The 14,467-nt window shown below is 42.4% G+C and overlaps 1 protein-coding gene across 16 annotated transcripts in view; it reads left to right on the top strand.

Annotated features, from left to right (window-relative positions):
- Window positions 1–1,812: 1,812 nt before the first annotated feature.
- The window catches only part of ARHGAP12 (Rho GTPase activating protein 12), an 81,149-nt gene continuing 68,494 nt past the window's right edge, over window positions 1,813–14,467 (top strand). For 10 of the 16 annotated variants that reach the window (XR_012628805.1, XM_074867353.1, XM_074867344.1 and 7 more), the window contains exons 1-2: window positions 1,862–1,949; window positions 7,738–8,492. Coding sequence is in view for 15 of the 16 variants with exons in the window: in XM_074867353.1 (XP_074723454.1) it covers window positions 7,824–8,492 (669 nt within the window). In the remaining variant the exon portion in view is untranslated. Of the gene's footprint in view, window positions 1,950–2,461; window positions 2,597–4,530; window positions 4,578–7,737; window positions 8,493–14,467 lie in introns of those variants that run through there. The other 6 variants (XM_074867371.1, XM_074867362.1, XM_074867275.1 and 3 more) reach the window with 6 other exon arrangements.

The following is a 14,467-nucleotide window of genomic DNA, read 5'->3' as shown; positions in this document are numbered from 1 at the left end:
ATCTTATTAGACAAAAAATGCAACTGAACACTATACCCTGAATTACTCTGTATCTTTTCCACATATATATAATTTACAAAACAGTAAGTATGAATACAAAACTGTCCTTGTACAGATTTCTTTCACCTTTTGATGATAAATAACAGACATTTATACAAAAGATGTTGCTTCCCTTACAACAGAAACACTAGTCTCTAGTCTGTTTTTCCAGAGTCTGTGAATAACTGCTGAATGAGTAGGTGTGACAGTGACATCAGCCTTCCAACATCAACAAAATTTTACTAACAATGTTATAAGGCCAGGCAGCCCAAAGTCAAATGATCCTTGGTGCCAAGGGGACATTTTCACAAGTATCAGGCTGACATACACAGTAGCAAAACTCTGCAGTGTTTACTACTTGTCTTGCATGTTGTCACATGCCACCTGATAGGAGGCATCAAGGAAATACCGATACGGGAAATATCATTCGATACGAAAATGTGTCCACATGGTCAGTTATACCTACTGATGCTATTTTAATCTCTTCCTCAAACAGGGTCTCTGTTTCTCTCTTCCTCTTGCTTGCACTCCTCAGGTCTCTTCCCATCGCCTTTCTTTGCCTTCAGCAAATCTGTACTTCCTACCTTCTGAAGATTTTACTGTCTCCTTCCTTCTTCTGTGTGTTAAAATAATCTAAGAAAAAGTTAGGGCCAACATCAGTCTTGATTAGATTAATAGAGCGCAGACAGTTTACACATCTCAGTGCCATTGTTTCAGGATGTTTGCAGATTCATTCCGATACCACTGTATGGGTTACAGTCAGTTCATGGTTTCAGGGTTATCTTTGCAACCATGACGACTAGATGCTATTTTTTTAAAGATGAAGATAAGATTACTTACAATTTGAAAATGCTGTGAAGGACACAGAAATGTTCCCAAACTGGACATTTGTCAACTTTTACTAATGTAGTAAGAGATAGCAAGCAAGTTAACTCAGAATAACTGAATGGGATTATTTTATTTCTTTTTGGTCAGATTATTTGAAATTGTTTCTTCAGTTATGAACTACTAAGCACTCAGACCGACCCCTGGTTGCAGGGAGGAAGGGGTGTAGCTTTTGTTTTCTGTTTTTTTTTATTACTGAGAGAAAGGTCTGGATATTTCACATTAACATGTGAATTAGAAAATGATCTTATCGCTCTGGCAGTCACGCTGGATTGCTTTAGCGGACTGTATTAAAGATGGACGGCAGAATGGATGGACTAACCTGTACGCCCACCAATGCCAAATTACGCGCAACGCCCCCTTTGGGGGCCAGGACCCGCGCTTTCTGTCAGGCTGCTGCCCCTCGAGCCTCCGCTCTGGCGCCAGCCCGCGGTCCCGGACAGCCCCACGGCCGAGCGCTGCCCAACGGGCTGCAGCCAGGCGCGGGGCCGCAGCTCCTCAGCGGGCAGCAGCCGCGGAGCCGGGGCCGCGCCGCTCGGCCGCTCACGCTGCTGAGGGCTCCGCGGCGAGCCCCGCGGCAAACACCCCCCCCCCCCGCGCCCAGCCCCGCCGGCAGCCACGCGCGGGGCGGGCGGGGCTCGGCGCACGCCGCGGCAGGCCCAGGCTCGGACCCGGGGGCGGCGCCCACCGCCACCCCGGCCCGCGCCGCGCGTCCGCCGCAGCGCTCCTCGCGGCGACACCCGAGACCCGAGTGCCATCGCCGCGCCGGCAGGGCCGGGCCGGGCCGGACGGGACCGGATGAGAGCGGCGGGAACGGGGCTGCGCTGCGCTCGCCCCTCCCCGTGCCACACGCCCCCCGCGCGCCCCGCCCCCGGCACGTGACGAGGGAGCGGTGACGCCGCCGTGCCCCGGAGCTGACACTCGGCGTGGGGCCGGCGGGGCGGGGGAGCGGAGCGGAGAGCAGCGCAGCGCGAGAGCGGCCACAGCCGGAGCGGGACCCGGGCCCGGCCGTGCCGCCGGAGCAGGTGAGGGGCCGCGCCTCCCGGCCCGGCGGGGGGGAGGGAGCGGGGAGGAGCGCGGCGCCGCCGCCGCCGCCGCCGCCGGGACAATCGGGCAGGGCAGGGCAGGGTGGCCCCGCGGAGGGCACGTCCGCGGCCGCGCCGGGGCCGGCTCACGGCAGCGGCCCAGGTCCCCCGGCGCCGCCCTCCCTCTGCCGGGGCGCCGCCGGGGAGCGCCTGCCGTGCCAGGCGGCCGGCGGGGGGTCTGGGCGGCGCCGCCCCGCGGTGCCCCCGGTGGCTGCGGCGGCTTCGTTCCCTGGGCGCCGCCGGGAGCGCGGAGTTGGCGGCGGCGGGAGGCAGCTCCGCGCCCGGGCGCTGCCGGTGCGCCCGCGGAGCCGGGGGCGGCCGGGCCGGGCCGCCCGACCTGCCTTGTGCAAGCGCCGCTCACCTGCTGGGGCCGCGGCCGGCGGGAAACAAAGGGCGGCGGCGGGCAGCGGCGCCTTGGCGGCCGTTCCCGGGCGCCCCCGCCGACCCGGGAGGGGGCTTCGACGCCCTGGCGTTAACTCGAGCGCGGCAGCTTGGGGTGGTTTAAAGGCCGGGGTGCGGCGGTGCGGCGCCGTTTGCAGCCGGTCGTTGGAGTCAACAACTTAACAAAAGCCCGCGACGAGGAGCAGGTGGGCTGCTGGTGCGTGGAGGCTCCTGAAGGTGCGGGGTGCCGCGGCGTGGCTCGAAAAGTTGTCCTGACGGTTATTTAAAATGCATCGCTCATCCAGTGCTCCGAGGCAATTGTTAAAGGGTTACTTATTATGCCTTTAATTTTTAAGGCTCTGGGAGCTCTGGGAAGCTCGTTTATTTGGAAGTAGTGCTTTTTCTCTAGCCTGTGTTGGTAATCTCTGAGGAAACAGTAAAGGATTAAGTTTGTTTTCATAAACCTTACAAATTGTCTGTGTCTTGTCTATATCTGTTGTTTGTTTTTGCATCTTCGCATCTATTTTTATACAACTTTTGCATGCTCTAGATGTGCACTTTGCAGATGGTGGTTTTTATAGGCACTGCTGAGGGCTGGTTGTCTGCGTGAAAATATTAGCTGAGGAGTTAGTTGTGCTGGATAAAGAGTGGTAACCCTTGGGAAGGAAGGTATGAATAGGGTTGCATTCTAACCAGATTATTGTGGGACCAGTCTCCCAAGCAGTGTTCATGCAGTACAGCTTGCACCCCGAAGAAAAATGCCCAGGCAGAAGCATAGAATCTAGTGAGCTGTAGCCAGGGTATCTCATCTGGCCTGAACTGATAAGAATTTATCCTAATTTAGCTCCAGTAATTGAGTTTATTTCTGTATCAGCACTGCGGAAGGGTTCATTTCAGTAGTGGGTGAAGTTTGATGCTGAAAATGGAAAAAGATTACACAAGTCAACTGCTGCTGCTTTGTAGGACACCCTGAACAAGGTCACACAAAGATTTTTAAGGCGATTGTTTAACATCCTCAGTGGCATTTTTTAATAACTTATCATCTGCTTGTATTATAAAGTAAGTAACAATTCCATAGCCGTGGTAAGGTTTTTTCCAAGAGAAAAATAAAAGAAATAGGAAAAAAGTTTTTAGTGTATCTCAAGTCTCAATTATCTGGGTCTAGAAGATCAGAAGAAAATACTCTGTGATATGAAACACCTATTGTGTACCTTCTGATGTTTATGTTTTTTTTTTCTTGTCTCGATAATGGTGAAGTTAGGGGTGATCATGTCTAATATGATATATGATTGTATTATCTACATATCATATATGATCATACTTATGATTCTGTGTGTGGTAGGACCATGCTTCTTTCAAGACCCTTTGCATGTGCTTCGAGATCAATGTAGTGAGCATCGTTCTGCCGTTCAGATGGAGAGCTGTGGTGGCCGCCTTGCTGTAGGGTTTAAGTCGCCCTGGGAAAGGCTTACCCCCGAGCAATCTAAAGCTTTTCAAACCCCACCCGTCTAAGGTGGGGTTTAGAAAAGGTCTCGTTTTGTGTGGACGTAGATAAAATCCGGCGAGAGGCAAGCGTTTGCACCCTCGCGTGGGGAGAGGCCCCCCGGGCCGTGGCCGCGGAGGGGCGCGGGGCGGGGAGAGGAGGCAAGGGAGGAGCTGACCCCCTCAAACACCGAGGGTTGCCAGCCTCACTCGGCCTTAGCTGAGTAAGAGGTGGGAACGGTGCCCATCGGAAATCGGATCCCGAAGAGATCTGTGCGTGGGTATCGAGTGGAAGAGCCTCTGGCCGCTTGCTTCCCGAGTGCGGCAGGGCGCTGGGCGGCCGGGGCCGTGGCTGTAATCACGCGTGTCCTCTCCTAGGGCGACGCACGTGCTCTGCGAAACGGTGTTGCTGCGTGGGGATGTGGCCCACCTTAAATTAGCTACCGTGTAGCAATCGGGGTTTTCCTCAGCAGAAGAAGAGTGTGGCCTGAGTCTGTTTTTTGGTATTTGTAAGTTTTCTTAGGTCTTTGGTGTCAGTGGGGGCATTTGTTGTTATTAATCTCTTAATCAGGCATTGAGACTTTATTTAAGGTATTAAATCTTACAGCTGTCCTCTGTGGAAGTAAATAATATTTCATGATTATTGTCCTCTAATTAGGGTTCTTCAACCTTCGTTACCAGAGTGGGTGCCATCCAGCATTACAGGTAATGGTAAAGGAAAAAAAAATACAGTGAGATTATAAAGTCTGACCTGACCTATCACTTCAGCTGTCGACTAGTAGCACAACGAAGTCAGTACTCCAAATGTCAATACTGTGCATTCACATCGGAATTATTCTAAGTCCCTTACAATAGAGGTTTGGCCAAGGCTTTGGTGGCTCTTTAACCCGAGTTCTATGAGACAGATAGATGGACACTTGAAAGGACATGACAGTGAGCTGTCCCCTGGAGAGCGCATAGGGTACAGGCAGTCTACCTTCTGTGGCACAACAGCTGCATTAAAAAAATTCAAACAAAATAAAATGTAATGCATTTGCATTTATGAAATCAAGACCATGGTAGTTGTTTGCAGACCTGCAGGGTTAATGTTGATATTTGTTAAATTTGGAAAGATTTCCTACCTATGCCATAGGTATTGCTTGCTTTTCTCTGTTGAGGTGGAGAATTAGAGCCTTGTTTGATCCTGATGATGTGTTATGTTTATAAAACTGTTTTAGTGTTCTGATCAAATGCAGAACACAGCCTGTCTCTTTTTGATCATATGTTCAACATTACCAAATGTTTGCTGTTGACTTGATAATTTTGCCGTTTGGGTAAGAGAACAAAAAACTGTGCTGCTTATTTTTGTTGGTTTTTATTTTTTTATGGAAAGGGATGAGACTGCAAAACTGACTTCAAAAGTGGATACAGCTATTTTTGTAGCTACTGTATTTTATTTGACCTGTATTTCTTAAAATTCTGGTTTTTTAAGCATAAAATGCAACTTGTTGAACCTATCTGTCTTGAAAAAATGTGAAGCATGCATTCTCAATAAATACCTGTATGAAATTGGATTTTTCATTTCTCTTTTGCCAAACTTTTAAACACTTGGTAGCCCTGTGGGAAACCATAGACTTAGGTTCTCTTCTTGGTTTCTGTATTGGAGAAGGAAAAACAGTGTAAATAGATCCTCATGCTACCTTTTGACTTCCAAGGTAGCAGACTTTAGAGGTGGATTGTAACTTGGGAACACTTGCATTTTTCTGGTGTATGACCTTGAAGCCATGAAGGGGGTTGGTAGCAGCTTTGAAGTGTTGGGAGGAGTCAGGTTTAGTAATGAGGAAACCATAACATTTGTTAAGGCAGAGCTTCCAAAACTAGGAAGAGAGTGGGAATGGCTGCAGTTTGTGTTTACCTTCTGCTACAGTTGTTAAATAACTGCAGAGCTGCACTTGAAAAAATACCTATTTATGTAGAACAGCAGGTAAGCAAGTTTATTTTGTACCGAGTCTGTAAATAGACTATAATGCTGTGAATTTCAGTGTACCATTTTATGGTAGAGAGAGTAAACACCAGAATCCTAGCATTCTTTTCTACTCTCAGCTTTGTTGAATGTGGTACCGTCATTCCTTCTGCTGAGTCCTCGATAAAATTGTCTGACCTTCTGATTCCATTTGGAGCTTTGCGAATGATGGTAGCTTTCAAGTTACCTGTAGGAAATGCTTCCTGGAGGTAAAAGAAGATGGACTGTAGGAGAGAGAAAGATGCAGTTTAAAGATGGGCACTCTGTCTTGGCATCATACTTGAGCTTTTTAGCTGCTTCTTTCTCCGCTCAGTTATGTGGGAAATACATTATTTTTTTCAAGGCTCAGACCAGATGGCAGAAATGGTGAAAGAGAACTTGAAGAACTGTTGGGGGTTTCTGCTTAAGCTCTCCCCAGTAGCCCTTTTTTGTTGTTGTTTCTGTCCTTAGTCCCGTTTAGGGTAGCTGAGTTTACTCCGTGTGTGTGTCTGCATGGAATTGCAGTAGTTCCACTCTGTGGCAGGGTAAACGCTCCAAATCTCATCACAAAGTCTTAACTTGCGGAGTTGCAACTTTCTACATAATTTTTCTCATTCATGAAATATGCATTTTTAAACAATATTTATTAATCTCTATGAGATTAAATGTGGCAGCATTTTACTTGAATTCACCTGCATTCTATTTGAATGCTAGAGATCTTCCCCTTTACTTACCTGCTTTGATTTTCACGATTAAGAAACCGTATCTTTCATGTTAACTATGTTGTGTTCAGTCTAAGTTGGCAAGACTGATGCTTATCCACTTAAGAATTGTGACATTGATGCTACATGATTAAATAGAGAGAACTTGTAGTTCATGGGTGCGGATACAATGGCGTTGTCTGGATTATAAGGTGCTGAAAGCCCTTCTCAAAATTTTCACGTGTTATCCATTTTTTGGTTTCGGTTCGTAGTCCTGTTTCATTATTGTTGGGTTTTTTGTTTGTGTTTTCTGTTTTAGTCAAACTTTTGGTTAGATCAGGTTTTCTCTAAGGTATGTCACAAAAAAATTCTCTTAAGAGCAAAGTAAATATGTGAAATTTAAATCACTGAAACGAAAGTATCTTGGAAACATTGAATACTTTAATACTACCATGGTTATAGATTAAATGCTGTATTGCAGTTACACTAGCAATTTACAGAAATAAAAAGTGATTATACCACCTGTTTTATGGAAAACAGCTAGATGCATAGGCAACGTGATCTGCAGCCTCAGACAGCGTGGGTCTCATAGCTCCTAGTCACCTCCTTCTCCAGTTAGGTGAAGGTTAGCAGGCTTTAGGGTGTGCAGCACGTATGGATCAAGGATTGCCAGCCCCTGCTGAACCTGATGACCAGGGTGTAGCATTGGAGGAAGATTTAAGAGATTTTGTAAGGAATTTTGAGCACTCTTGAACTGAAAGAGGAATCAAAATAAGCAAATAATAATATCTTTTTGAATATTTTGATTAAAACCAGTGTAGTAACACAGTTCCATTAACAAATTAAGCCTGTGTGTAAACAAGAGATTGACTCGGACTAGTATTCCCTCCAAGCCCCTGATGATCGAGCAACATTAGTTAGTAATAGAAACAGGCTTAATGAGCCACTTGATAACAGGAGGTTTGTGTGAATAGGAGAGTTAAATCAGTGACTAACTTGTTCTACTGACTTTCTGTTTTATCACTGAGAAAGGTATCTGAAAATCTTGCATCTTTCTATCAATTGATTAGTTTGAGGTTGACATAAATTGAATAGGCAGGGTTATTTTTGAAATTAATTGCCTCTGAAGTGCTCTTAAACAATTACTTTATTACATATATATGTTTTTTTCTTTTTCTTACAGCTCTGTTTATTAACAGGAAAATAACACTTCAGAAACAGAATGTGGCTTACCTTTTGCCTGAAAAGGTGAAATCTTTTCAAATAGAAATGGCTGATAAAGGTGGGAAGATCATTCCAGGACAATTGTACATTGAAGTGGAGTACGACTATGAGTATGAGGCCAAGGACAAGAAGATTGTGATTAAGCAAGGGGAGAAATACATCTTGGTGAAAAAGACTAATGATGATTGGTGGCAAGTCAAGAGAGATGAAAATTCCAAACCCTTTTATGTGCCAGCACAGTATGTGAAGGAAATACCACGAAAAGCGCTGATGCCACCTGTTAAGCCTGCAAGCATGCTGCCAAATAATGCTTTGAAGTTGACGCATGGATTACAGAGATCAACCGAAAATGTGAATAAGTCACCAGAGCTTTCTAGTTTTGGAAAATCTTCTCCAGTTCAAGTGTCTTGCTTAGTTCGAGATGCCAATCAAAATCTGGGACTGAACAATAGCCCCGGTCAAACTCCCGGTTTGAGTCTGGACCTTACCCAAAACAATGGTAAACTTAACAATGAGTTGCAATCTCCCAAGGTTTCCAATCAGTATAGAACCGTCTCCATGGGTCATTTCCCATGTCCAGAGTTCTTGGAAATAGAGAAGACCAGCTTTTTGCATGAACAATCTTGTGATTCAGCAGGAGAAGGCTCAGAAAAAATTCACCAAGATTCGGAGTCTGGAGATGAACTCAGTAGTAGCTCCACAGAACAAGTGCAGGTAAGCTAAAAAAATCATCCCTGTAGATTTGTCTGTGTTGTTTTTTTTGTTTGCTTATTGCCATAGTTACTTGCTACTGTTTTGAGACTTATTCCTAATAAATTCAGATTGTTGAAGTAAAAATGTCATATCTCAGCATGAACTGGTTATTGAAGACTAAACAGTTGATGTGTATAGCTCTATTCCTTGCAGAAATACTTTGCTTTGGCGATTAATTCCATTTACGTTATCCTGTGATTCAATGTTACAGAACCACTTTTGTTCCTTCTTCATTAAGATTGTTTTGAGATGACACTGAATTTGGGTTATATTTTCTTCCAGACGAATGGAGCCTACTGCAGTAACTCTTCACTTCTTGGCTTGTTGAAATAATAGTGCTAGTTACTGCAATCTTTTCCTAAGTATGTGTATAGATAGTGTAAGAGCTGTAAATAGATGTATTAGTGGGTTTAATAGTTAAAAAATGGTACACTTAAGATTTATATGTTTAATTTCTGGCTTGATTCTTTTATTTGTAGACTCTCATTGTAATGAGTCAGCCTTGCCAATTCTGCTTTTTACAACTTTACTCTGTATTAAAACTCAAAACATGTGAGTTTGTTAATTAGTATGGAAGAATCTCAGGAATGATGTACTCCCACTTCAGGCTAAAACTGAGCATTGATGGCCGCCTTAGTAAAGTGGTTTCACTTTTTTTTTTTAACAGGCCTCCTCCACCCCCAACAAAAGATTAGCACTCTGATTTAGATAATCAGGTCACTTCTAGTGCGGGTAACCAAGTTAATTGGTCTATTGTAATCTATCTTTTTTCCTTGAACCAATGATGTATGTGTACTGACACATAATTATGTATGTGTGTATATAGGTAATTCCAACACACCACACCCTTCCCCACATTCTGTAGGGAGATGTTAAATTATTTTAAAATTCTAAGGTTAAAAGCTCTCTAGTCTTGAACTTTCTTACTCTGTAATGTTAAACTGTTATTGCTTGGGTACAAACTGATCATTGTAGTAAACACCACTTGCCAGCATGTATTCAGAGTACTAAAGGAACTCACTCAAGTGTGGTAATCAAATAAAGGTTGATATCAGCTAACTTTAGAAATAAAAATCTTATCGTGGAGTGAATCAGTACTTTGCTAATAAGACAGAATTAAGACAAAGCTGCTTAGTTAATGAGTGAATGTGGGAAGATCTTAAAGATACAAGATTGTTTGGGTGATTTAGGCTTGGACTCTGAACTCTTATATATATGTATTTATTGAAATACTTGGAATCAGTAGTTTTTTTAATATCCTACTCTGTTCTTGACCTCATTCTTGAAATTCAAAATTTCTCTAGTTATGGGACTTAATGCCTTTAATATTTGTATCTTTCATGAGAATTTTATTTTGCCCCCCCCCCCCCCCCCCCATAATAAGGAATAAATAGAATTACTGAATTTAATTTTGAGTAATTTCTCACTTATGCAATGTGAATATTGATCAGTTTTCTTGCACTTTCTTTACAGAGTGTACTAGCTCACTGTAGCTGATATGAGTCACTTAGAACTTGGAAGGATAAAATAATTATTAGATATTTATTTTAGAAGTGTGTGTAGTAGCCCATCTGCTGCTGTAGTAATTGATCGCCAAACAAATGATGAAAATACTAAGGAATATTTAGAAACTCTATTCTACTTTAAACTTTAGTGTGGTAAACTACATATATTGTATGTTAAGATAGTTCCTTGTACTGTGTTGACTATAGTGTGATGCATCTCCATCTCTGAAGTAGATGAAATTCATGTTACGTGCGTGTCTTTTGTCAGATGATAAGACATACGTGGCCTGCTGCTCAGTTTCCACCGGACCCTGTGGCTATTGATGCAGTGACACTTAGTCTTTTCACCTTTCTCCCTCCTCCCACCCCCACAAATATACTTGACTCAATGCTACAACCTATTCATAAGTTTGGATTTGAGTGGAGCAGCTATGCACATATTTGTAGACTTCACTGGGTTGTGGAAGGTCTGAATACAGGATTTTTTCACAGTACTTAACTAATAATGCTACATTTTGTCTGTGGAAGAAGCATGGCAGTTTCTGATGTTACTGAAGGACTTGCCGTTATTGTGGTCTTGGGTGACAAGAATCTGGATGCTGAGTCTTGCAGTTGTCTTATTTTAAAACTGTGAAGTAACTTAATCTCATCATGTGCAATCACAAGCTCTTTAAATACAATGAAAATGTTTGATATTTAGTAGCCATAGGGATTAAAGCAGTAGTAGCACCAATGTCACTGTTAGCTCAGTCTAGATATTCAGAGTGCCAGCCTTCTCACTGGAACAGCCTTGTGTTTTTTTAGAATTCTTTCAATAATGACTATTGTTTAGTAGAGATCAGCTGTGCAGAAATTAATGGCTCAGAAAGCTGTTTTTATTGCTCTTAGTCTGTAGTGAGAACATCAAGTTCCCGGCTTTCACGCACAAACAGGATTTCACTTCACAAGACTGACTGTAGTTCTCCCTCCCTGCCTACTGTGGAGTTCAGTTTTACGCAGTCTGCATTATAATAAACTCTAAACTACAGGTGTTTTCTCTTAAATTTGTAAGATTAGAAGCAAGAATGACCTTAATAATAATACCTTTGTGTAGGTGATTTTTTTTGGCTCAGGGTTAAGGTGATAGTACTGAGCCCTAGCCCAACCTTCAGTGTGTTTTCAGTATCCTGAGTACAAATGTATGAGATGCAGAGAAATGCTTCTGTTATGAGATTCTTCTAAGAGGTGGTTACATTATTCTCTGAAGATTATCCTCCTTCTTTCTGGTAATGAACTGCAGGTTCTGCAGCTGTACAGTCTGGAGCTCATAGGCTTGCTGGCTGTGGAAATACTGGAAGATCCAGAGTCTCCGCAGTACTGCATAAAGGAAGGATTTTTTAGCAGCTGAAATATTATATGAAATGAGGGATAGAGAGGTAACTGAGAGCAGAACTTGCTAATGAAAATTGAAGCAAATGATCTGGTCAAGAGAAAGAACAGGACTGGGTAATGAAAATTCTTGACATTTTATGCAAAGAATTTCCAACTATTGGGTGCAGCTCTGGTGCATAAGGCCTTGTAAGAATCAGATGTGAGTTTACAGACTTGAACTGTAGGAAGGTAGGGCTTGAGAGGAAACAAGCTACAGTTTAACCAGATTTAAATCTCTGGTGGAGACGGTAACTGCAGGTAGAATTGGAATTGAATTAAACGCTTCAGGAGTGCACAGCTGGACATAAGAATCACAGACACAGTGGTGGTGCTTGAAGCTGTGAGAGTCAATGAAATTCAATAAAATTTTAGGAAAATGGTGTCAGGTGTGATGTCCCGATCCCACAGGAAGGGCAGAAGATACTCTTCAGAGAGGCCAGGAATGGGGGGAAAAGGAAATTTCTGAAGAGGAGAATTCTGCAGCAGAAGATGGACAATACTTGAAAGAAGCAGATGGGAAGTCCCAGCACTATACAGTAGAACCCTGAGTAATTGTTCCAAAGAAAAAAAAAAAAATAGGCATTAGGCATGCCTGAACAGGAAAGAAAAGTTGAAGTAAAAGTGGAAGACATTAAAAGAGATCTTGAAAAGAAGCTTTGGGCAACGTTTGCAGGTAGTATCTACTAACAAGTTTTGAGATAGAAGGCATGTAGATGGAGAAAGAGTTGGGTAAATTTATAGATAATGTCAAGAATGGTTAGGTGTTATCTTTATGAGGATGATACTTCCCAATAAAATTGTTGCAGACAAATTAAAATATTTCAGCAATGCTAATGCGTAACCTGTGTGAAATAACTTTGTTTCTCCTGAGTGTTACCTCCTCTTCTGTCATAGGGGACATAGAATATATTTAACAGTAAAGTACATGCACTGTTTTAATGTTACTTTTTATGCTTATTAAAAGTTACTTTTAGTGACAGGCTGGTTTTAATCATTATAAATATAGACAGTGACCTATTTGCAAAGATTGTTCTTTCATCCTCTTTAGTAATTGACTATTGCATAAACTGTGAAGCACTAAAGGGGATTATCACTAGGATGGTTGTTTTGCTTTGATTAATTCTGAGTAGTAAAGATCTTGCAGAGAGATCTTTGTGTTACCTCTGCAATTGCTATGGGATTGCTGTAAATTTTTTTTTATTTGGGAAAATAATTTTTTTGTGTTTCTGTAGAAGATATGAGAGCACGTCTTCTGGAGATCTTAGCATTCTTGACTTTGTTACTTAGTGGAAAGGCTGGTGGCAAATCGTTAAACTGCCTTGTTGGTCAAACATTAAACCTCTAAAATAAATGGCTATTACTGGTTTTGTGGAACTCAGAATTAATTTTCTTCTATTGTAAGATATCTTGTGCTGTTTTATTTCATTCATTTGCCTGAGGAATAAATAATTTGACAGTAAGAAGGAAGCACGCTATATACAAGAGGTTTTTTTCTTAATGAAACTGAGCATGTTTGCAGATTCATGGTGGCATGTATAATGTAATATTTGGAATTATGTTTTAAGTACCATCTTTTTAATCTCTTAACTCCTTAAAGTTGGCATTTGTTATTCAAATGATGTTAAATGCTGAAATATGCCCATTATAATGAGGTGAAGAATAACTTTTAGTGACAAGGAACTAAAAGCTTTATAATTTAAGGAATTTTGTAAAACATTAAAATATTTTTTTTTTTTTGTAATTCCAGTAACTGGTGCTAGAACTTTGTAAGCTTGAAATATTTTCTAAGTTACATCAGTAACTCTGAATGTTGCCTGTCCAGAACCTTTAAGGAATACTTTTCCTGGCTTTTTTTTTTTCTCTTACCCAGTGACAACAGATCTGGATAGTTTCACTTTATAGTGGTGCTGTTTGTGATTGGCTCTGTCTCAGTATTTTTAATATGTAAGTCAGCTATCAGATAGTTATACCTCTCGGTCTGAATGAGTAATTCTGGATTTAGGTGCCCTAGAATGAGGAGGCACTGTGTCCCACTAACACTGCCTACAGTCTACATGCTCCTCTGAATTTCCCTGCTGCAAATCAGATTGACCTTCTTTAAAAAAAGAACCAAAATGCAGAAGTATTACGTATGTGAGGCAATTGTTGAAGAATCATAACCTGGGAGACAAGTTGGTTTTAATTGCCTGGCATGTTCTAATATTGGTGTCTGAATGCTCAGCTGAGTAAGCTAAAGATCTGCTTGGTACGTGTAGTTTTGTGTTGTGCTTTCAGAATTGAAATAAGCATCTAGAGCAGTGTTAAAATTGTGCAAGTGCCAACAGAGTCTTCTGACTTTTCACCCGTTTACCTTAATTTCATGCAGAAAATGGTAAAGTACAACTTCCAAGGCATCAACCTACTCTAATAAACCTGTGCCTTTCATCCTGGTAGTACTACTTACTGGCTCAAATGAAGCTCCAGCTGCAGTGCTTAAGGAGTAACAGTCATAATATGGAATTGATTTTTCTTTTTTTATCTAGAAAAGTGTAATATGAGTTTTGGTGCCTGCTGTCCCACCTGCCTTTTCTTTTGAAGCAGTGCAAGGTGCCACCCTTGGCAGGGGTGATGGCAGAATCTTTATGGATGGTGGAGTAAATGCTTTAAACAAAAGCAGCTCTAAGAAGAGAAACTGGTGTTTTGTCTGACTTCTGCCTAAACTGAAAGCATCTGGAGATACCCAGGACTTGCTTGTTCTCTACTGGCAGTGCTTCTGTTGTTTTTAAGTCGGGAACCTCCAGATATAGAACAAACTTAAATTGCTTTGTAATGAACAAAAATCCATTTGAGAATATTTGACTGTATCTTGCTCTTGCATATAACTCTGAATATAAACAATTGCTTTTGGTACGTCTTTACCTAGTTACTATCTAGGCAGTTTAATATTGCAGTGTTTGCCTATGGAATAAATGTGCTGTTATTTTGTAGAATTGTAAAGAAAGTATCATTTGTTTCACAGCAGTGTGACAAAATGGTAGGGAA

The sequence above is a fragment of the Strix uralensis genome, chromosome 1 (assembly GCF_047716275.1).
Source record: "Strix uralensis isolate ZFMK-TIS-50842 chromosome 1, bStrUra1, whole genome shotgun sequence".
NCBI lineage: Eukaryota > Metazoa > Chordata > Aves > Strigiformes > Strigidae > Strix > Strix uralensis.
This window is presented reverse-complemented; position numbering and strand designations above follow the sequence as displayed.